Raw genomic sequence first — 24,933 nt, 5'->3', positions numbered from 1 at the left:
TGTGGAGAAGACTGCTTTACATTTTGGTTGGGCTAAATTCACTGAAGGGTTTCTCTTAAGGAAAAGAGTTGAAGGGAGCATTTAGTGGAGTTGTGAAAGAATTATATGGAGTATGTTAAATGAACAGAATTGCTAATGAAACATGAACAATTGAAATCCATGTTTATTTTTTGCTTATTTTTAAATGAAGTGTTTGTTGTTGTTATTTGCCTATATTACTTTCCTGTCCTTTTTTGACAAAAGCCTTTGTCTTGTCCTAGTCCAGTGTACTGGCTCAGCAGTGCAGTAGTCTGCCCTGCTGATGACATTCAGTGCCACTGGTCCCTGAAAGCACAGCTGACTGTTCTCTTTTCGAATGAAGGTTGGCAGGGAACCAGGTATCCATGTGTTCACAAAAATCAGTGATTTTATTGTTTGAGTGTATTTTTTTTAACACCTTGCCAAACCTCAGAAAAAGTGAAACATTCTAAATGTATGATGAGCTGGATAGATGACCATTGTTATATACATCTACTGAAATAAATTTGAATCTGATGTTTTGCTTAGTTCTAATTATAGCTGGCAGTAGCAGGTCTAGATAACATTACTGTGAAGTGATCATATCTTTTTCAGTGCAACCTTTTCTGTATATTTAAAGGTACAAAAGTCTCCTCAGTTAAAGCCATGTCTTTTATTTGTATGTTATAGTTGAGTTCGGGGTCAGGTATTGCCATGGTGCACTGTCCATTCTTTGTCTCTTTCACATAAGTAATAAACATAATGGCTAAAAAAGCTGCTAGTGTTAGCATGGACCTTAATTAGCATCCTCTACCATCTGCCCAGGATTACCCTCCCACTGCTTTTCTTAACATCTCTACAGAACAGTGGCAAAGCATGCAGAGAGTGGGTGGTGGAAACTGCAGGTCTTATTCTGAACAAAATGCCAGCTCGGATATACAGGACTTGGTAAACGCTTACACTTCCCCAAATTATCTTCATGCCTTCGCTTAACTTCCATCAGTAAATCTCGTTCAGACTATCAGCAAATTACATAGATTCAGAATAATAACATACTTACACTGGTCACATATAACAACCATTTACTAAGTGATCTAGTGTCATTATCACAACATTTACATCTATTATTAAGGCATATAGAAGATAGTTTTATCTAGATTCGCGTAGGCTTACAATGTGCCTCACTCTTCTCAGAAAATATCCAGAAGAAGAATACAGAAGAATCCAAAATAATACACTTTGCCTGAGTGTCAAATTAGAAATTTTCCTTATGTTTGCATCTAATTAAAGTGGACATACAGGGGTTAGACGGTGAAACTGAAACACCTGTCATTTTAGTGTGGGAGGATTCATGGCTAATTTGGAGCAGCCTGGTGGCCAATCTTCATTAATTGCACATTGCACCAGTAAGACCATGTGCATCCAATGGTTCAAACATTGTGTCCTGAAGGCGGTGCCATGTATCAGGACGACAATGCACCAATACACACAGCAAGACTGGTGAAAGATTGGTTTGATGAACATGAAAGTGAAGTTGAACATCTCCCATGGCCTGCACAGTCACCAGATCTAAATATTATTGAGCCATTTTGGGGTGTTTTGGATTAGCGAGTCAGGAAACGTTTTCCTCCACCAGCATCACGTAGTGACGTGGCCACTATCCTGCAAGAAGAATGGCTTCAAATCCCTCTGACCACTGTGCAGGACTTGTATATATCATTCCCAAGATGAATTGACGCTTTATTGGCCGCAAAAGGAGGCCCTACACCATACTAATAAATTATTAAATTATTGCAGGTGTTTCAGTTTCATTGTCCACCCCCTGAATTTCAGCTTATTCAAACAGTAATTTTATTTCAGTTCAATGCTCATTGTCTTTTTCTATCTGTTTAACCTGGTCTTTGCATGTCACATAAATGCGTGTCCAGTGCTGTGATGTGAGAGACTCAGAAGGGTCCAGCAGTGGCAGTGTGACTGAAGAGACTTGGAGTATTTTCACAGCTGCACTTTTCAGTCTGCTTAAATTGAACTCTTGGTGTGGTTCATTTGGGCAGGTGTGAAGAAATAATCACACTCTGATGGGGACCAAAACAACAGAACTGAGACCTATAAGAAGACCTGACCTCGGTCTGATCCCAAATGAACGCTTGTGTGGTTAGTTTCTGTTGAGAATGTGAACCGATCTCATTCTGACCCAACTGTAAGGTGTATGCAGCAGCTCTAAAGTAAGCAGCTCCCGTAGCTGGACGTTCTTTGTGTATTGGACAAAGCAGAGCAGATAAACAGGGAACTGGTTAAAGTTTGGATCTTAATCTGAGAAACACAACACAAACATGCAGTAGTCCTGCACACAAGACCATCTTCCTGTGTTTGCTTTCTTGCTCCTGCCCAGTCAGGTTTGACCAATAGGCAGTGAGATGGATCTCATGTGGTTTGCTGTGATGCATTATGGTGAGTTTTGAATTTTTTTCAGCGTGAAAAACCAACAATGGGAAAATGCTCCACATTTACGAACTTCCTAACTGATTCAGACCTGAGCAAACTGTGAAAATGACTTTGGGCAAGAAGAACCCTAAAGTGTCGGCTATCTAAAACCTGGTCTTGACCCAGCAAATCTAAATAATTTCCGTCCGATTTCAAATCTTCTGTTTTTTTTTTCTAAAATCCTTGAGCGTGTCGTAGCCACTCAGCTGACAACATACCTCGAATTCAATAACCTACTCGACTCATTTCAGTCTGGTTTTCGCCCTCACCATAGTACCGAAACTGCCTTGGTCAAAGTTATCAATGATCTGCTGGTGGCTGCAGATACGTATTCTGGTCCTCCTTGATTGAAGTTCTGCCTTCGACACAGTAAATCGTGCCATCGTCCTTTCAAGACAGCATGAGATGGGTGTCACTGGTTCTGCCCTTGACTGGTTTATATATTACCTAACAGATCGAAAACAATTTGTCACACTTTCTGGACATAGTACAACCATTTCATCCATCTCACAAAGGGTCCCACAAGGCTCTGTGCTTAGCTCACGACTATTTATTGTCTATATACTTCCCCTTGGCCGTATTATCTGTTATTTCAATCTTGATTTTCACTGTTATGCTGATGACACACAGATTTACCTCCGGACCAATTCTTTCAACGACCCACCACTCTCCAAATTTGAACTATGTCTCTTAAAAATCAGGCACTGGATGACACAAAATTCAATGATGCTTAATAGTAATAAAACTGACCTAATCCTCATTGGCGCCAAATCTACCCTCAATAAAACTGGCTCCCTCACACTCTCAATTGATGATGTCACCCTGTCCCCCTCCACTGTGGTCCGAAATCTTGGTGTCACCCTTGACTCTTCACTCACGTTTCATTCCCATGTTAGTTCCATCATAAAAACCTCATTCTTCCACCTTCTCAACGTTTCTAAAATCTTTCTCAGTCTGTTGCTGAATGCCTCATCCATGCATTAATCTCCAGCCGTCTTGACTATTGTAACTCTCTTCTTTCTGGCATTAGCTCCTCACTACTACCATCCATCCATCCATCCTCTGTAACCGCTTATCCAATTTTTTAGGGTCGCGGGGGGTCCAGAGCCTACCTGGAATCATTGGGCGCAAGGCGGGAATACACCCTGGAGGGGACGCCAGTCCTTCACAGGGCAACACACACACACACACACCTACGGACACTTTCGAGTCGCCAATCCACCTGCAACGTGTGTTTTTGGACTGTGGGAGTAAACCGGAGCACCCGGAGGAAACCCACGCGGACACGGGGAGAACACACCAACTCCTCACAGACAGTCACCCGGAGCGGGAATCGAACCCACAACCTCCAGGCCCCTGGAGCTGTGTGACTGCGACACTACCTGCTGCGCCACCGTGCCGCCCCCTCACTACTACATAAACTTCAAATGGTCCAGAACTCTGCTGCCCGTCTCCTCACCCACACCCGGTCCCACAACCACATCACCCCAGTTCTCCACAACCTCCACTGGCTTCCTGTTAAATATTGGATTCAGTTCAAAATCCTCCTCCTCACCTACAAAGCTCTCAATAATCAAGCTCCCTCTTACTTATTGGACCTTCTTCAACCATACACACCTAATCAAATTCTCAGATCTTCCTCACCATTACCTCTTCTAAGCTGCGTAGTCTTGGAGACCAAGCCTTCTCCAGATATGCCCCACGCCTCTGGAGCTCCCTCCCTCCAGAAATTCAACAGTCAACATCTCTATCGCTATTCAAATCCAATCTTAAAACACACCTGTTTGTGACTGCATTTGATCTCTCTTGACTAGCCCTTTGTTGTTTTTATCCTTGTTCCTGTTTTGTAGTATTGTGTCTTATGTAGCGTTGTTTGTTCCTCTTGTTTTGTTTGATTGTGAATGTGATTGTCTTTGTGTTCATCTGATTATAAACAGTGTCTTTGGGTTACTGAAAAGCACTTTTAAAATTCTATTTATTATTATTATTATTATTACTTAAGGCACATCACAAAATCAGAAAGATTTTATTCATTTTATTTTATTTTGGCAGACATAGACAGATCAGAAAAAGCTGGCGTGTTGTTTTATTTCACAGTTTGTGGAACTCACAGACCCCCAAATTAATGTGCTAATTTTAGCACATAGCTTAAACTGTGGGCAACCATTGTGTAACGGTGCCAAGCAACGCATCTATACTCAGGTGATTAATTTTTTCTAAAGATGCTTATTAGTTCAAAGAGCTGTGATTGTGGAAGGATATTTTATTAGGATGGCAGTGTAGGTATTGAAACACGTGTTTAGTTATTTATTTTAGCAAAATCAATATCTGCAGTATATATATAAAGCTTTGTGAAGTCAAAATGATCTTAACACATACAATATTCATATTCAAGTCATAGGCCAAGATCCAGTTAAGTTACATAACTATCTACTGCACTGCAGTATGGTCAATGCTTGAATAAACACAACTGTTCCTAGTTGTGTCATGATTTTTTATTTTTTTAATAAGCCAGTATCACCTTGGTTGTATGTAGTGCTGCCCCTTCAGTCATGTCCTTCTGTTAAATTAGCCCTGTCTTTGGGCCTGTTCTCAGTATCTTTAGAGTCACTTTGCTCTTGATTTATTGCAGTCAATAAGAGATGAGACAAATGTCAAAGCAGGGAGCTTTAAAAAAAGTTTATGGTATGAGAAAGCGTCTCTGTCTCTAAGCTGTACTTCAGGGCAGAAATTTTGGACTTTTACAGCAGTAGATTGATGTGTTCCACAGTGCACATTTCTGCTGTGTGCTCCTCCTACCTGCTAGAAGTCTCCATAGACTTTTAAAATCTGCACACAGCTTGTTTCTCAGACTCTGCTGCCATGGTAATTTAGCTGATACGGATCTGCTAGCTCTGGAGTGCAGGAACTCTTAAGCCATCACTATAAAGGTTATGTTTTTTAAAGTGAAGAGTGCACATTATCCTCATAATTAACCATGGTTTCTGAAGTGTTGGATGAGATGGTTTCAACAATGATTTAACAAAATAGTGCATTTTATTGGATGTAAATGTTGTTTTTGTTTGTTTTTTGGTATTTTTTTAAATATATATAGACAACTCTACCTTTAGCATTCTACTTTAGCTGGAGGCACTAAGCTGCAAAACTGTAACCTGTTCTTAACCATAATCATGGCATCATCTATCATGTCAGATCCAGCTGGTTTATCAGACAGTATGCAGTCTACTTTAGGTTTGCATGTTCACGTTTAAAGAATAGGTGAGGGAGAATCAGACTAAGTGTTATGGAAGTGTTTGATTATGGTGGTGATTATTAAGCACTATATTCTCTGAGCCTTTAGCAGCCATGTTCGATCGCTCTGGAATAAAGGAGAATAAAGGAGATGTTCTAAAGTGTGGTGACTCCCTCAGATAGATGGATGAGAAGCGAGAGAGTGTACAAAGCACAAAGGGAGCGGATCTTCAAAGATTTGAACGCTTCTGTGACTACCCAGATAAAAGCAGTGCTGACCTCTGATCACAGCCTGAGAAAAAAGGGAAAACCTCTTTGCTTGTGCTGGATCCGTATTCTTTATAAACATCAACAGAAAATCTGAACCTCAAAATGATAATGTATATTATGCTATTGTATGGGCCTTGAACCCAAATATATTACACCTTACAAGAAACACATTTTTTGACATCTACATCTGAAACATCTGTTTGGCAGCATTGGGGTGGCACACTGGCATAACTGGTAGTTTCACTGTCACACAGCTCCAGGTTTCTATCTCAGAGCAGTTTGGTATGTACTCCCTGTGTCTGTGTGGGTTTCTTCCGAGTTCTCTGGTTTTCTCCCAATCCAGTGCCCCATGCTGGCGGCAGATTGGCTATTCAAAAGTGTCCTCAGGTGTGAGTGTGTGTTTGTGAGTGTGGGAATGAATTCATGTAAACTCCAGACCCACTGTGACCCTGAACAGGATGAAGAGGTTACAGAAAATGAATGAATGAATTCATGTTTTGCCATACAGGATTGGGCACAATTATAATGGTAAAGCTTTAGAAAATTATAACTCCCAATCAGTATAGGTCAGTTATATACAGCTATCTTTACCTGTAGAAAAATATCGCCAGAATATCATAATATCTGATGTATATAATATCACTAAAACATCTACCTACCCTAGTAACATGTCTATACTGTGTTATTAGCCAGCTTGTAGTCTCTGTTCCACCTTAAATAGGCAAATATGTGAGGTTTTCAAACACAATTTTACTCATGTTGTTTAAAACAAACACACCACAAAGAAACACATTGATTTGCAAGCAATTGTATTTACACTTTTCAGTCATGTTGTTATTCACTTTCTTTGTATAGTTTTTTACTGTAATGTGATTGGACAGGCCAAATCTCCGCTCGGGAATGGGCACTTCACAAAGAGAATATACAGACATTTCTCAAAGAGACACCAGTGCCTCTGCTTGTCTGTTTCCTTAATCTATGATCACACACCCTGGGCATTTATGATTGCGTATATTAAATATACTACAGATTGCTCCTTTAAATTTACTTTATACAGTTTGTAAAGAAGAAGGATGAGAGAGAGCGAGAGAGAAGAAGGAGGGTGAATAGGGGATGGAAAGTGGGAGGAAGAGAGAAAGAGTGTGAGAGAGCAGATGGTTCCTCATTTCTTCCTTTGCCAGAGTAAATGTCATATTTTAGTATGGCCCATTATTTTAATAAATGGGTTTGGACAGTGAAGCTGGTCCCTATCTCTATTTCTCGTTTATAATATGACATTTGCAGCCTGCAGCAGAGCCTGTCTCCATTCAGACTAATGTGATTTTAAGAGGGAGGAGGAGACAGACATGGAGTCTTTCTCAAAATCCATCACTGCAGAACAGTGTTAACATAAAGTATATTGCAGCCAGTTTGTTGTGTGCAGGGAACCCCAAAATATTCATCTTACATCTAAAGCAGTAGCTATTGGTGCATGCAGTGAGGTCCGGTGTTAAGGGATCTTCAGAAATTTATCTTTGTGAGTGTCTGTTTTATTGTCTGTTATTGCGGTTCTATACATTTATTATCACTGTTATAAAATATTGTATGTCTGAAATGCGTCACGTCAAAGAAAAAGGAAATTTTTCAATGACTTCAATATACAACACTTTTCAAAATAAAGTCATGGTACGCCACTGAATCATTCATTCATTCATTATCTGTAACTGCTTATCCAGGTCAGGGACGTGGTGGGTTCAGAGGTCGTGGTGGGTCCAGTCCTTCACCGGGCAACACACTCACACACACACTCACTCACACCTACAGACACATTTGAGTCGCCAATCCACCTACCAACATGTGTTTTTGGACTGTGCGAGGAAACCGGAGCACCCGGAGGAAACCCTTGCAGACACAGAGAGAACACACCAACTCTTCACAGACAGTCACCCGGAGTGGGAATCAAACCCACAACCTCCAGGTCCATGGAGCTGTTTGACTGCAACACTACCAGCTGCGTTACCGTGCCACCCACCACTAAATCAGTCACTGAAAAATACTATGTTAAAAAAAATCCCAAGGTGTTTTTCAGGAGGATCTATTTTTGTCTAATTCGGGTGTTCAGATTTCATAGTTCTTTCCTATCAGCATTCAGGACGTCTGATTATTAATTCCTGCTGTGATGAATTGAGTTTGTAAGTATGTACTCTTAAAAGTGGTTGTCTAGTGATTATTATTTCTTCCCAATACAACATTTTCCACAGGTGTAATAGTGTATTGTTTTTCAGTTTTACATTCTATAGTTTAAAACTTTTCCAACAGTCCTTTTTTTCATTCAGCGCAGTGAATGACTTGGTATCAAGGGACAGAAAACAATTTAGGTGTAAATAGAGGACCACAGAATATACAGGGGTTGGACAATGAAACTGAAACACCTGTCATTTTAGTGTGGGAGGTTTCATGGCTAAATTGGACCAGCGTGGTGGCCAGTCTTCATTAATTGCACATTGCACCAGTAAGAGCAGAGTGTGAAGGTTCAGTTAGCAGAGGGTAAAATATTGCAATGCACACAACATTATGAGTTCAAAAGAGGACAAATTGTTGGTGCACGTTTTGCTGGTGCATCTGTGACAAAGACAGCAAGTCTTTGTGATGTATCAAGAGCCACAGTATCCAGGGTAATGTCAGCATATCACCAAGAAGGACGAAACACATCCAATAGGATTAACTGTGGACGCAAGAGGAAGCTGTCTGAAAGGGATGTTTGGGTGCCGACCTGGATTGTATCCAAAAAACATAAAACCACGGCTGCCCAAATCACGGCAGAATTAAATGTGCACCTAAACTCTCCTGTTTCCACCTTTCGTCACTCATGACAATGGCAAACGTCAGTTTCAATGATTCAAGAAGCGCAAATCTTGGGCTGTGGACAATGTGAAACATTTATTGTTCTCTGATGAGTCCACCTTTACTGTTTTCCCCACATCCGGGAAAGTTACGGTGTGGAGAAGCCCCAAAGAAGCGTACCACCAAGACTGTTGCATGCCAGAGTGTAGCATGGGGGTGGATAAGTGATGGTTTGGGCTGCCATATCATGGCATTCCCTTGGCCCAATACTTGTGCTAGATGGGCGCGTCACTGCCAAGGACTACCGAACCATGTGCATCCAATGGTTCAAACATTGTGTCCTGAAGGCGGTGCTGTGTATCAGGACGACAATGCACCAATACACACAGCAAGACTGGTGAAAGATTGGTTTGATGAACATGAAAATGAAGTTGAACATCTCCCATGGCCTGCACAGTCACCAGATCTAAATATTTTTGAGCCACTTTGGGGTGTTTTGGAGGAGCGAGTCAGGAAACATTTTCCTCCTCCAGCATCACGTAGTGACCTGGCCACTATCCTGCAAGAAGAATGGCTTCAAATCCCTCTGAACACTGTGCAGGACTTGTATATGTCATTCCCAAGACGCAAAAGGAGGCCCTACACCATACTAATAAATTATTGTGGTCTAAAACCAGGTGTTTCAGTTTCATTGTCCAACCCCTGTATCTCTGTATATAAGAATATAAAGTTTTTATACAGTGTCCAAGCACAGTTTCTGTTGTCCATACAGAAATTTCAGTGGGCAATTTACTATATACAGCTTTGTATTTCAGCTTCATGTGCTGCATCTATATTTTGATGTGAGTGGGCCGAGCAGCTCCTACATCATCACCCACTCAAGACAAAGTGGCTTCCTTTTCAAAAGGATATGTGTTCATTCTGTGAATTCAGAATGAACAACCAATCCTCTGACACATATTTCAAAATACAAAGCAGATAAGGCTGAAGTACAGATTGTCATGTATGCTTTCCATCATTTCAACAAGGAAAAATGACAACAACGTTGTATTGTTGTAAAATGTATTAATGTGATATATTTTAAAATTGGTGAAAGTGAGTGAATGAAATAACATGTCTGTAATATGCCTATAATCACACATAAGCTACAGTATCAGCTACGTAAGAGGCAATTTATATACAAAACTTCGTTTACCCCACTCTGTGAAGCTCAGCAACTTTCAGATGCAACTACTGCTGACATAGTCATTTACCTCTGCACACAGTTTGTATAACCTCCATAGAAAAGCACTGACAGAATAGGATGCACTGGAGCAGCTAACCATGTGCGTAATTTCATCATGCCCAGTGCCAAGCTTGGGCTATATGAGTTTAAAATCCCCAGCAATGGATGTGGAGCTGTGAAACTTTCTGTCTTGGAGTAAATAGGCTTAATTCAATCAAAACCTCACAGCAGTTTTCCAACATATTTTGTAATGCTTTCTTGAAAGCTGTTACAGCATAGGATGAAAAACTAACTACTTTAAGTTGAGAAAAAAATACATAGAATGAGTGTTTTTTTAATTCCTGTGTATATATATATATATATATATATATATATATATATATATATATATATACACACAGATAGAGTTGTCAAGTAATATCTGTACAAGACCTGTGATGCAAATTTAAATGCAGCTGAGATTTCTTCCTTTCTGTGTTGTTCAGTGAGGCTATTCTCTGGGTATATTACTGTATAGCCCTAAGGATGAAAGCATTCAGGATAAAGTTTCCTTAGAATTCTGCAGTCAGTCCCAAAATACCCTGGGGCTGAGTTTTCACCTGGAAACGCATTAGTGTCATTGGATTTCGTAAGCTAGTACTTTCCAGGATTTTCAGTAATGAGAAATCCCTCAAGATAGGTTTGTAGATTTTAGTAAGCTGCATTGTGTGGACTAATGACACAGTTGTTCAAATTCCAGTTCATTCTGTGCATGAGACTTTATGTGCACCCCTGACTTAACTAAACTGAGAAAGTTATTAACAGTAGAACTGCAATGTTATCATACTGCTATAATCCTATTAGATGTACAAGGCTTTTATTCGTGTGAGGCATACAGTCACACACGGTTGAGCAGTTGATCAGTTAGTATAGACCTATCAAAAAGCTGAAAATAATTTAAACATGTGCACAATGGCATCATAAAAGATTACACATATATTCTCTGTGAAATTTGGCTTGTAATTTTTTTTAATGCATAAAAAAATAGTGCATACTCTCCTCTCACATTCCACTCACTGCACTCTAAAAGGATGTATGCAGAATCACAGTTTTGACCACAGGTGACCTTCAGAAGTGACAGGGATGCTTGTTAGTTGTAACCAGCTGGGTTGAGGTTTATAACTGAAAATAAAAGAAAATCGAAAACACGTGTAATCTCTGATCTCGCTTTTAGAGGGTATCTGTGATTTATCATTGTTTATTTGATTAGTTGTGTGTTTTATCAGTTTGGAGCAAATAAAAAGCCAAGAAATCAGAGTTCTAATCAGCCAGGCAAAAAGCCTACTTTATGATAATAGTTGCATACAATACCAATGAATGTAAAGAATAATGAAATTGCTATTCACAATAATCAGTTTCAGATGTTTTGATGCTTTGTTTTTTATCATATCAGGACATAGTTTGTTCCTGAACTTTGTTGCTCAGTGATATTTTACTGACAGATTTAACCACCCTAATTAGGTGAAAGCCCCTTCAGAATCTGATTAAAATTTGTGTAGTAGCTGTTTTTATGACTTTGTTGTGGTGGATGATTACATATTCTGGTAATGCATTATATGAAATAAAATACTGATATTCACAAAATGAGTGCACTTTATTAATACAGTTTAATCAGCTGGTAGTAAATAAACTAAAACAAATAGTGTAACTGATTATGAATTACATAAAAGACATGATTTTCCAGATAAATATATAAGCCCTCTCTCTGGCTTCTAAAATAAATTACCAAATATCTTTGTCTCTGGTGTTGGCATAGCAACAATAACCCAATTTCCAGACATTGTGACATTATGTAAAATGCAATAAAAACAAGAACCTGTGATTTATACATTCTCTTGAAGGTTTATTTAAATGAGAAGATCACAATGAAAATGAAAATCATTTGGGAACTGTGGATACTAACTGCTAAATATTTGCAAATGGATTTATTTACCTATTTATTTACTTATTGCATTCATGCTTAATATTAAACTTTAGCTGCTTAACGGTCCATGGTTGCTCTTCCCTGCATTTCCTGTTCATGATGCACCATAGTAAAAAACTCCAGCGCTGAGTTACTGCAGCTCAGAGAATAATGAACCACCCAAGTCATACCTCCTCTTTGGTTGTCTTGTGGGTGTCCTGACATAAAGTTTTGTAACTGTAGAACTTCAAAGTGCCACTGTATGGTCATTTGAGTTGAGAGAATGGACAGTGAGTGTAGAATCAAGGTCATAATGTTACAGTTGATTGGGGTAAATGTATTATAAAGTCCTAAAAGTTTGAAGCTAAGTACATGGGTCCAAACCAAACAAGTGTAAAACAACCTACATATATATATATATATATATATATATATATATATATATATATATATATATATATATATATATTTGGTGACTAATGTAGAAGATAATTAGCATGATAAACTTAGCACATGTACATGATATCCTTATGATTTTTTGGAAGTCATTGCACCTATGGTTGTACACCTTTGTTAGACCATACTTTTAAAAGCCCAAACAGTAATTAATTACTTGTTATATTACTGTAGGGTATAATTAGTCATGGAAAATGATTAATATTGTAGAAAAATGATTAATATTGTAGAAAGATGTTTAAAACTATTAGGGACTGTTTGGGGTCCTTCACTGCATCATAACTTCATCTATTAGAGTCTGCAGTATTTATTTATTACAATAGCATATATTGCTGTTCCCCCCTCCCTTCTTTTCCGTCTACTCGCCCCCCCCAATTCTTTAACCTGCAAACATATATGTAAACAATTAAGCAAAAATATTAAATCAAGATTAACCCTAATGATAAACATAACAAGATTGTTGGGTAATAAAAATAAATTAAGTCATATACACACACATACACACATTGATTTAGTAGGAAAGAGAGAGAAGAGAGGGGGAAAAAAAAAGTTTAAAAGTGCAATAAGGCCTTTTGCTGTTCATTCTGCAGTATCTTATTGTGGTAGCTAAGCCAATAACATGTCACACTCAGTAGGTCAGCCTCAGAGGGGCTAGAGTGATGAGCTCGTCCTTATTAAATTGATATATCAGACATATTTAGAAGGCCGTGGTCAGCTACTCTGGCTGATTCACTCTCAGCAGGGTTCTTTCAGAGGGCTCAATTATTGAAGTCAAAGAGCAGAGTCCTGAGGCTCTGCGGGAGCACACACACACACACACACACACATACACAACACAATATATAGCCAAGGGACTAGATTCAGGCATATAGGCACACACCAGTGAACCATACTGGTTCGCTTTTAATAAATAGCTGAGGTAGCCTCTTATTTCACCTCTTCAGCATTCTGAGTAAACTATTGATCGGCCACAGACTGGTTCTCTGGCCTCTTCTCTCAGGACCTGGAGTTTAGGCCTGGAGATGTGGAGCATGAGAGAGAGAGAGAGAGTGTGTGTAAGGGAATGTGCTCTGGTGTGCACTATTGTACGCACTTAATGAGTGATGATGCAGGGGAGTTAAACTTCACTTTGTTCATCAATTTTGTTTTCAAGCCAACAGTTTTCCTCCCTTAACAAAAAATCTCCTGGAAGGCAAGGAAAACCCAATTTTCCTCACTTTGTAAAATGTAGGTGTTGTTTATAGTATTAAAGCAGTAGTAGAGCACACTGTTTACTCCTTAGGCCATATATTAAAAGCAACCCATAGAAAGAGTTTTCACTTCACTGTTTTTGTGATTACATGTGTAAAAATCACATTTACAAATCTACCCTCCATTCCACCTACGGTCATTTATCTCAGCCAATGCACATGAGTGATGCACAATAAATGATTAACAAAAGATGAAGAGAAGTTGGAAATTTGTCATGTGAAATATTACTTATATTACGTATACTTATATTAATATAATTATTTTTGGCACTAAAACCAAAATAAAAAACAGTAATTTTAATTGTGAACCAGGGGGAATATTATACAGCTTTATAAACATTTTGGTGTTGTATTTTGTGAAGTTTTGCTTACAGTGTGGTACAAGTCAGTCAAATGCCTTCTGAAATGGATCTGACAAAACATGAAAATCCATTGAAAATCCATGACAAAACATTATCCATTTCAAAGCTACATTTTCTTGTTAATTTTAGCACGTTATCAAACTTTCACATGAAAAAAGACGCTTGTAATTGGAACAGGATGCAGTGTAGGTGCTATTCAAACTCTTTTGAAATCTCTGACTAGTTCTAGTAGAATCCAAATGGTTAAGATTAAGGTTAAGTTTTTTTTTATCTTTTTGTATTTTCTCTTGACAACAGGTTCTCTGCCTGTCTTTTAACCACTGCCTGTTATTTTGGCCATTATTAGAAGCCCCTTCTATAAATGAAGTGTGAAAGCACATGCATTGTACCGTTTTAAGCTTCTTACTGTTGCAATATTATACATATATAAGGAAGGGAAATGATCTTAATATGGCCAGTTTGTACACACTTGAGCATTCAACTTTCTTAATGGTTGGTATTAATAAACACTGTTTTCCCCTTTTTTAGTTAAGTAATAGTAATAGTTTCTGTTCTTGTGAGGCATTTGGATCATTTTTGTGAAGGTTTGATGATATTCAGTGATGAAAAGTTCAGGTCAAGCGATGATGTTAAATGAATAGGTCTGGATCACAAACAGCACTCTAACTAATTCCCAGGCTATTGAACTGTGCTCCATCACCAGGTGCTTGGACATGCAGGTGAAATATATCTATTGCTGTGTGAACATATAAAAACTGTCTCGCTCTCTCTTCTCTCTCTCTCTCTCTCTCTCTCTCTCTCTCTCTCACACACACACACACACACACACACACAAATAGATACATACACTAGGGAAATGGAAAAGTGTGTCAGTCCCCACTAAGCAAAGAATGGGACAAAGGGACACAGTGACCTTCAGTGTTTCTAGTAAGTCTTTGTTGTAAAGCTATGACCAGAGGCTGAGTGTACTGTTTAACACACTACGCTCTCTCTATCTCCTGTCTTCCTAACATCTGTAACCTTCCTCATCCTTTGATGCAGAAGACACAAAACACATACTTTCAGCAACTAGAGATACACCTTTATATTTCCTACTATACTTTTTTACTTTGTGTCACAGCAGACAGCGTTTTAACTGAAAGATCACCTGGGCTTGTTCATGTGTTTGTCTCTGCCTTTAAAGAATAACCTAAAACATTCTGGTTTTGCTTAATAGTTTTAAAAACATTTCAGAACATTTTTACACAGGCACATAGGCTGGCTCATATAAATAGAGCAATATATTATTTGTTTGTTGGCATTTGTTTCCTTAATTTTTAAGAAACTTTGTCTTTTTATAAGGATGCTACACAACAGGATTCTAGACACTATTCCTTGAGAATCACAATTAACGCTGGAGCAAAATGATTTTTCTTTTTTTTTTTTTTAACTATTGGTTTCTACAAAACCACCTACACTGACTTTAAAGATAGATATGCTATTATAAAAGTAATAATGCGGTGTCAAACACTGAATGAAACAAGATAAGTAATTAGCGGCGAGTATATTACAATACATTTCTTCTGAAATTAAGGGTTTTAATAGGTGGTGTGTCTCCTTTTTCAATGTTACTAGCTTCTGTTCTTTTAGACAGGTTTTACTATTTGTTGGATAATTTCTATGAAGATTTGAATGCATTTGTTCATGAGAGCATTATTGAGGTCAGGTTCAGGTACAGGTACAGGTTGGGCGATGTTCTGGATCAGATTCACCATGTACTCCCAAAGGTACTCCAAGTACTCCCAAAGGTAATGTATTAAGCTTGATCACTCCAGAAAGTCTGTCTGCACAATGAATACAGCTAGAAGTAGTAGATTTATTAATTACTATTCTTACTATTAATCTTTTTATTTCTGGCAGTATAGTTATTACTTTCTGTGGCCTTAGAGAAATTCTCAGCAACAATGCCATTGAAATCCTTATATTCACTGTATGTGCAAATTAACTGAAGTCTTTGGAATGAACAGGGGTTAATTAAAGAAGAGGGTTTAAGAGAGGTTTAATGATGTGCTTTCATCTTTGAGGGAGCTGTGATTAGTCAAGTTGTCAGACAGTGTGTTCATTTAGCTTGCATTTGTTTTTCCTCTGTGGATGCGCATAATGAGCTTTATGTATAGAAGTGGTGTGTAATAATGAGTGCCACAGTGGACAGATGTTTAGTTGGAAATTTTGCTACTTACCATGCCTGATTCTTTGTGTAAATCTTGAATTAACTTCTTTCGAGGCCAATGTTTAATAACAAATTTCTAAAGGTATTTCAGAATGTGTATGGATATTCAGCTAATGAATGAATCTACCTATCTGTCTATCTGTCTATTTATTTATCTGTCTGTCTATGCTGCACTTCTCCTTAAGCCATTTTTCAGCATTAAATAATCTTCAGCACATGCTTCAGTAAATTCAGTTTATTTGAGTGTATACACTAATATGAATACAGAAAAAAAATAACATGAACAAATTAATTGATTTTATGGTTATAAAAATAACATTTGTACCTAAATGGAGATTGAGACCAGTGACTGGCATTAAATAAATGATTCGAAAAAATGATTGAATAAATTTATTCGAGAGAGAGAGAGAAGAGATATTATCAGTAATTTTTACCTGAATAACTAATGAATGCATTATCATTAATTTGAAAAAAAAAAACCTACTTAAAAAGAATGAGCATAAATAAATGGCTAAACAGCAAAACCAGGCTGGGAATACAAACCAATGGTAAAAACGTTTGTAATAAGTTTCAGCTGCAACTTTAGGACATGTTTCAAATCACTCCTCATTCCAAATGTATTAATATTACATGTAAATAGAACTATGGCTTTTACAACCAAACTCAAAATATTTAAAATGGAGTCATGCGGTGGTGGTTGGGAGTTATATTAGAAGTAATATGCACTGTTTGGCTGTTTGAGACCGCTACCCTACTCAAATCATGAACTACAGTACATATATTACATACGAAAATTTGAGATAGTTGCAGACCAACCGAGCACACCTGGTCAGATGAGGTCTCTTTTGAGCAAAAGCAAGTTCATCTGAAGTAGTTTATTTAGCAGGTTAGTACTCTGTGTAGTTTACACAGCAGGGTTTGTAGTATTGTAGTGTAGTGTTCAGAGAGCTGAATCTGATCCAGTTTGTGCAGTGAGAATGAGTTGAGTTCTAGGGCTGTCCCGAATACCATTTTCAGGGCTTCTGAGCTTTGGCTGGGATATTCTGTGAATATTCAGGGAATGGGGTGATGTATATTGTTGTCATTAACCAAATCCATTTCCGATCCCTGCTTTAATATCCCATTCTCCAGGCTGCGCTGGGGCTCTTCGCTCGCTACCTATGCTCGATAACCTGCTAACTAAGGTCACAAAGTATACACAGTTTAACCAGTTTGAGTGGACGTGTTCTAATTTCAGGTATAAAGCTGACAAAATGAATTGTGGCGTCGCCTCACTTCATTTTAAGGGTGTTGTTTTAGCATGCTAGGCTGTTTAATAGAGGAAGGTCTAATTGCAGCACCAAATGATGTTGACAAGGCTGAATACATGTGGAGTGGAGGGTCGATAGCCACACACACACACACACACACACACACACACACACACACACATATATATATATATATCTGAATTCCCAATGAACGAATATTCAGGGCCAGCCCTATTGAGTTTATTATTGTAACATTGCCACAAGCTACTTGCTGAGTAATTGTAATTTGGCAGAAAAGTTGCCAACTTTAAAACATATTAATTGTCATTTTACTGCTTCATTTATTTTTTACTTTATTGATTTTCCTAACTGTTGTGTAAAAAAATACATTACTTGAAGTTGTGCATCATGAAATGCAATTATTTCACTGTAACACGCTTGTTTTTGTGTTTTATGGCTTCATTCATTCATTCATTCATTCATTCATTCATTCATTCATTATCAGTCCACCCACCAATGTGTGTATTTGGGCCGTGGGAGGAAACTGGAGTACCCAGAGGCAACACCCGCAGACACAGGGAGAACACACCAAACTCCTCACAGAAAGTCACCTGGAGCAGGACTTTAATCCACAACCCCCAGGTCCCTAGATCTGTGAGAGTGTAACACTACCTACTGCACCACCGTGCCGTCCTATTGCTTCATTAGCATTGCTAAAATAGAAGGAAGGATTTATTATCTAGCAAGCAGTATTCTTATCCCTAATGAGAAAGATGCTGTTAGTATAGAACAGTTTCGGCACATAAGTGTTCTTAATGTGAAGGGTAAGTTTTTCTTTAGTGTAAAAACATGGAAACTTGCTGCTTATTTGAAAGAAAATAAATTAATTGATACATCAGTACAAAAGGCAGGGGTGTCTGGTTTTGCAGGATGTTTGGAACATAGCAGCATGATCTGGCATCAGATTCAGACAGCTAAAAAAGAGGGTAGGGATTTATTTTCTAGGTTTTCCTAGATTTAGCTAATGCATTTGGCTCAGTGCCACATTAACTTATGTGAAAAGCTCTTGAATTCTTGCAGGTGCCAGATGGGTTACTAGGCTGGTTAAAGCATACTTTGAGGATATTCAGTTTTGCTTTAGTACAGGGGAATTTGTTATATATGGAAGCGATTAGAAATGGGTATAATGTCTGGATGTATGATTTCACCAATAGCTTTTACAGTAGCAATCTAGGTAGTAATTAGGGCCTCTAAGTATGCTGTAGGCGGGTAAAGGTTGCATGACCATACTTGACTTTAGCCAGGAGCTCATTAGAACTAAGGGATGTGATTGGCTAAGTACAATGCAGAAGAGCAGGCCTTGGGTCAGGTGATCCGTGGAAAGCTTTTAGTAAGGCCACATCACCAGAGAGAAGGCAAAAGATGACTAGTTTTATTCACGAGCAGGAAGAGGAGGCATGGTGTGCAACAGCAGCATCACAGGCAAAACAAGGCCAGTAGCTTCAATGGGACAATCTAGAGAAATGGGAGATTTCCTGGCAAGAGTTGTGGGCGATGTAGGCAAGTCTTATTAAGTTTTTGCTGAGCAACTTATGACATCTTTCCAACAATATCCTGATGCATATTCTATCAGCTTGTAAAGTTTGTCACAGGGTCGGTATACATGGAAGAGCTAGTGATACAGTGGCTGCTTTGGGTACTCATGGGCTGGGCTCAATGAGTAACCATGGTTGTTAAGGATAGCTGGTTGCTGATTGGATCATAAACGCCCACAGCAGCCTTAGTGTTGAGGTGTATAATTCAACAGGAATTTTGGTGGCTGCAGGTTGTAAGAGAGTTTGGTGGGTCTTATGTGAAGCTCTAATGGATTGGCATAGGATTGGCCTAAAAAATTGGCATATTTTACATCTTATCTTCTGTATGATTGTATAATCTACATATAAAAACAATTAATTCATCATTTATATGATCTATAATTTACACTGGATTGTAGAACATGAGCAGAACTAATTCTAAACCATGTCAGATGGAAGATTTGCTGAATCCTTTATAGCCAGCTAGACTTTAGAATTTGTGTTCTTAAATGGCGGGGCTGTAGCCTGTAATAGACAGTGATGGGTTTTAGCATCTGAGTCAATATCAGCTTTTTGGCTGTTCTTTCAATTTGGCAGAAAATGAGACGGAGTTACACTGTAATCTGTGATTGCTCTCCTCATATAAATAGACCCTTCAGACTGGAGAGTCAGGCCAGAGCCCTATTAACTAAATTCTGGATTGATATTGACTGCTGGACTGGATTTATGGGTCCTCAAATTAAGTGAATTTGGAAATGGCCTGTCCTGCACCAGTGCTTGTTGAGAGCCTTCAGCCTGAGGCAAATAAACTTTTAAGTTATAACAGCATAAATGCAAATGCAAACACTTAGCCTGTGAGATCACACAGCCAGATGGATGGGGTTCATATGTGTTAGAAAAGTAGGCTCTGTGGTCCAGTACCAGTAATTTGGTCTATGCATTTTAGGCTTTTCGTTGCTTTTTTTGACTGATTTACAATTAAATGGGGCAAATCTGACATGGTGTAAGTTTTATTATGGGCATAACATTGATATTGTAATGTGGTGAAGACGAAGAGACAGGATGTAGGTGCGAATAAGAAAACACAATGTGAACATGAGAACAACACAAAGAAGACCAAGACTAAGACACAGGGCTTTTAAGCATATGACACAGAAGCATATGGCAGAAATAAACAGACACACAGCACAGGCAGTGGCAGAATATGACCAATATAACAAGAAATGGGTGGATTTCTTATTTTTACCCCAGCCCTCATTACCAAGTATTATCTTGCCACTTGGAGTTCTTTGGTGTAGTGGATAAAATCGTACATTACGAAATGGAACAACCCTTCTCAGTCTGCAGTGATTCAGAGACAAGTTTCTGGACCTTAACATTTTTTTTTTATTTAGGGCATCTCCTAACTTTCTGTGATATGAAGCTAAATTCAGCTGCTTATTCAGTGGCTCTTTATTTTAAAGGTCCATTTTAAGATATATAGCTCTAGCCCTCTTTCCCAACAAGAATTAAGACACCCCTACACCAAGGCAAAACAGTTGTGTGGTATAATGGTAATACCATATACCATGGTATTTAAAAACATGGATGGTATCTCTAAATGAGAGTGGTATTTATGACAATGGTGTGGTGTGCATGTTCTGAAGTCTTTGCATACAAAGCCAAAGAGTTAATTAATGTGCATTTAAGAGAGCTACATGAGATTATATATATGTTAGCACACTGACTGATGATGAAGATTGGGGTGGGTGGTGCATAACCCAATAACCCACCGCAGTTGTGAGTTTAGTGCTGAATTTTGTTTTAAAGAGAGAGGAGAAAAACTGAAAACAGACAAAAAATAGAAGACACTCCAGTCGATACTTGTGCTCCGATGTATGAGGCTTTATCCTCTAAATATGTGCGGTTTGAGACTCAATTAAAAATCACCTGCTGTGATGTGCTAAGTCACAAGTGTTTGTTAGCTGGTCAGCTATGTTTCTAAACATTGAAGAGCCTGTAATTTCATTTATTCTCAAACTTTTCTGTTCCTCCAACAGTCATTGAAATTTGCTCTCAGAAAAAGTTTGTCAGAAAAACAAGTCAGTTGCTGAACTGCACAGTGCCAAAAAATATGCATACTTACATATTTGAGGCTCATGCAGCCCGACAGTGCATTGCCCAGCCCTACCCACTCCCCACAGTAATACTGTGTTAATATTTTGAGATGTATGACGGTATGAAAAATGTGCATACAGCCATTCCTAATGAGCAGAGATTTCTATCAACACCTCCATAATTCTTATATTAAACTGAGTGCTACAAATGTTTTTAATATTTTTTTTGTTTATACATTAAGTTATTAATCAACTCATAAATTGCCATATGTGAAATCTGAAATGCTAAATCTTTTTCAGTTTTCATGTGATTCCAAACTTGCCTGAGCACAAACAGAAAGAAAGTTTTAAAATCAATCAAGCTATAGATAAAAAGTGAATTTCTATTACTTATTTTATCAAAGCGGCACAGTGGCGCAGTTACGCTGCTCCAGGGACCTGGAGGTTGTGGGTTCGATTCCCGCTCCGGGCAACTGTCTGTGAGGAGTTGGTGTGATCTCCCCGTGTCTGCGTGGGTTTCCTCCAGGTGCTCAGTTTTCCTCCCACAGTCCAAAAACACATGTTGGTAGGTGGATTGGCGACTCAAAAGTGTCCGTAGGTGTGAGTGTGTGAGTAAATGTGTGTTTGTCTGTGTTGCCCAGTGAAGAACTGGCGCCCCCTCCAGGGTGTATTCCCGCCTTGCGCCCAATGATTCCAGGTAGGCTCTGGACCCACCGCGACCCTGAACTGGATAAGCGGTTACAGATAATGAATGGATTTTATCAAATTGCAATCAGTCATGGGTATATAGATTTTTTTTGTTTGTTTGTTTCCGTTTCTACTCATTTATTCAATGTAACTGGTTAGAGTAAAACACATGAAGTTTAATGTGGCTGTGTGCAGCTATATGGAGTTTTATAAACACACTAACCCCACAAAATGTCTCACCACCACAAAGACACACACACCTCTCTCTGAGAGATATAATACGTGTATAAATCTTGTATAGAATTCCAAGACGTCCTGCTGAGCTTGTGAACAGCGGAGTAACGTAACTAACGCAGAGACAAACACAGCCCCAGAAACACAAAACAATGGTGCATATTCCTGTTTTATTTCCTATTATTAATTTATATGAAACTTTGTAAATGACTTAGTCCATCTCCACTGGGCGATAACACTGTGTGTGAGGCTCTGAACTCTTTCTTGAGTTACAGAACCTCGACACGGCCACAGACGAAGCCATGGTTTATGCTAAAAAAACCTACATTTCTTTGGTTCTGTTTGATTGTCTACACCGGTTCACGGCTGTTCCTTTTTTGTTCCTGTTTGTGTGTCTGTGATCTATGTGTGTTTATTTTCAGATTGTGGTTTGGTTTGTTTTGTTTTGGTTTTGTTATTTGTATTATTAAAGTATTCCTTGTGTGTATGTTCATCTCCTCACCTCCCTTCAACCATGACAATGCCCATTTTAATGCTGGACTGTGCATTAAGAGGGCCATGTAATGTGTTTCTTAATGTGGGGTCATGGTGCTTAGTTAGTTTGTCCCCCTGATCCATGTATAGATGTAATTATTTAGTCATTTTGCCTTGCATTTGTGCTGAACTATGATTAGTTTGCTTAACCTTAACTATGGCAGCTTGTGCATTATAAGTCAGGTTTGCAGATCCTTATAAATGAATCATAGAGGTTTGTAGATATTGTTGAGGATGTTGTAGAGGCGTGAGCAGGCTGGTAAGATGGGAGGCAGTATGGACAGATGCCAGCTCCTACCCAGACATCCTGCATTCAATCTCACATTCTCCGATTCAGAAATGTGATACTATGCATTCCTGTCCCTCTTTGAAGGTGACTTTGACTTAGTAGAACTATGGCCAAAAGTATTTGGACACCCAGGCTAATCAAGCACACAGCTATGCAATTTCCATAGACGAACATTGGCATTGGCATTAGAATGAGCCATATCGTAGAGGACAGTAATTTTAATGTTACAGGGCTGATGTCGATATCCGAAATTATACACGCACATATCTACCATTGCTGCTATACACATATATAAAATACAAGAAGATAAGGTACCTTGGATTAACGTTATTGACAAACATATCACTTATTTGCATAATAAGTTCAATTATATATCTCTTTAGAGTAAATTAAGCACAAACAAATACTAGTAGACCAATAGCAATGTAACTATTCTATATTACAGTAATACAGAAATAAGGGCTTCAGCACTGCCTTTGTGCTTTACCACCCTGGCACGATGGTAAGAATCACAGTCATTTTTATTATCTACACATTCATCTGTCAATGTTTCCTCTTAACCAGTCTTTTTCTGGCATAAAATATGTGTCAAATGATCATTTTGAAATATCTGCAAAATCATCTGGTGATGCTGATCATATTTTTAAAGCAATACTGATATAATACATATATCATCATGCATCACACTTGCAAAGTACAGATTCTTCGAAACAGGGAAGAACATGAACTGCAAGTCTGAATTGTGAAGACTAAATAATCCCACAATTAAGATAATGTTTCTCCTGTTTTTCAGATGCCTCAAACTATGAAGCATCTGGATCATCTGTGTCTTTTCAGGACCAAGCCTCCCTAGCCACTTCTCCTCACCAACTGGCTGGTTTGCTTATGATTGATGAGGATCCTGTCTCTGTCATCCAGTCAGATTCTACACATCTGTCAAAGGGAATCAGAGAGGAGCCAGCATTCTCCTCAATACTGACCATTCAGGCCACTGCTGCACAACCACAGAGCCCTCTTCATTTAGAATCCACTCTGGAGACCCCCGTAAGGACTGACAATGAAACCAACCTGTCACCTCCAGATGACCCCATTCAGAGAGCAGAACCATCCTTTAAAGTACCATCTTCTTCTGTAGTGTTGAATCTTAACAACCAGTCTTCTGTCTCAGGTTTGTTATTCCATATGCACAGGACAACTATTTTAAGCTAAGTCATCATCATCATCTTTATTTCCATTATCATCAGTGGTTCCATCACCATAGTCTTTATGATGTTCACCCCTGAGAGCACCAACATTGATACTATAGGACAGTGTTCGTAAAACTACATGACACCCACAACAGCTCTTTTTTAAACATAGAACTACATTAACTTTAGTAAGACTTTATTCTTTGGACAGAGATTAGTCTCAAAACAACTTTACAGGTGCATAAATAATCCACAAATGAAACACAATCACAAATATGTTTCACTATTCACAAATAAATACATCCCAATCTGTGTCTCACGGTCTGCACTTTGTACAAATACAGTTACATTCATAAATGTTTTAGGGTTTCATATATATCTTATATTTTTTATGTGAAAATAAATACATTTGTTTAAATTTACATTGCAATAAGTCGAAGTCTCAAATTTAAAATGTATTTGTAAATTGTTGAATCTGCGTTTTTCGTGACGTGTATTTGTTATTTTCCTCTTGCGGGTTTTTGGGTTTTAAGACTTTTCTTTCACATTTCATACGATCCAAATACAAATGCAGCCTGATCCACAAATGTGACCAGCAGGCGAACAAACTACCGCTAGGTGGCACTGCTGTTTCCCCCAGTCAGGACCCACCTGTTGCTCTCAGGGCCGCAGGAAAACAACGCTCTGTAGGCGGGACTGTGACTCCATTGGCTGCCGCAGTAAATGACAGACAGTGACGGCGACACTTCCTGCTGCCGCCCCGTTTTAAAAGTCTCACCTCAAAAATACCACAGCAAGATTTAATTTTTTTTTGACAACCATAATTTGCAGCG

At 38.5% G+C, this 24,933-nt stretch overlaps 1 protein-coding gene across 6 annotated transcripts in view; it reads left to right on the top strand.

Moving 5' to 3' along the window:
• The window catches only part of kiaa1549lb (KIAA1549-like b), a 70,307-nt gene that overhangs the window by 3,437 nt on the left and 41,937 nt on the right, over positions 1–24,933 (top strand). For all 6 annotated transcript variants that reach the window (XM_066684940.1, XM_066684939.1, XM_066684943.1 and 3 more), the window contains exon 2: positions 23,707–24,081. In XM_066684940.1, the coding sequence (XP_066541037.1) occupies positions 23,707–24,081 (375 nt within the window). The remainder of the gene's footprint in view (positions 1–23,706; positions 24,082–24,933) is intronic.

Source organism: Hoplias malabaricus, chromosome 11 (genome assembly GCF_029633855.1).
Source record: "Hoplias malabaricus isolate fHopMal1 chromosome 11, fHopMal1.hap1, whole genome shotgun sequence".
NCBI lineage: Eukaryota > Metazoa > Chordata > Actinopteri > Characiformes > Erythrinidae > Hoplias > Hoplias malabaricus.
This window is presented reverse-complemented; position numbering and strand designations above follow the sequence as displayed.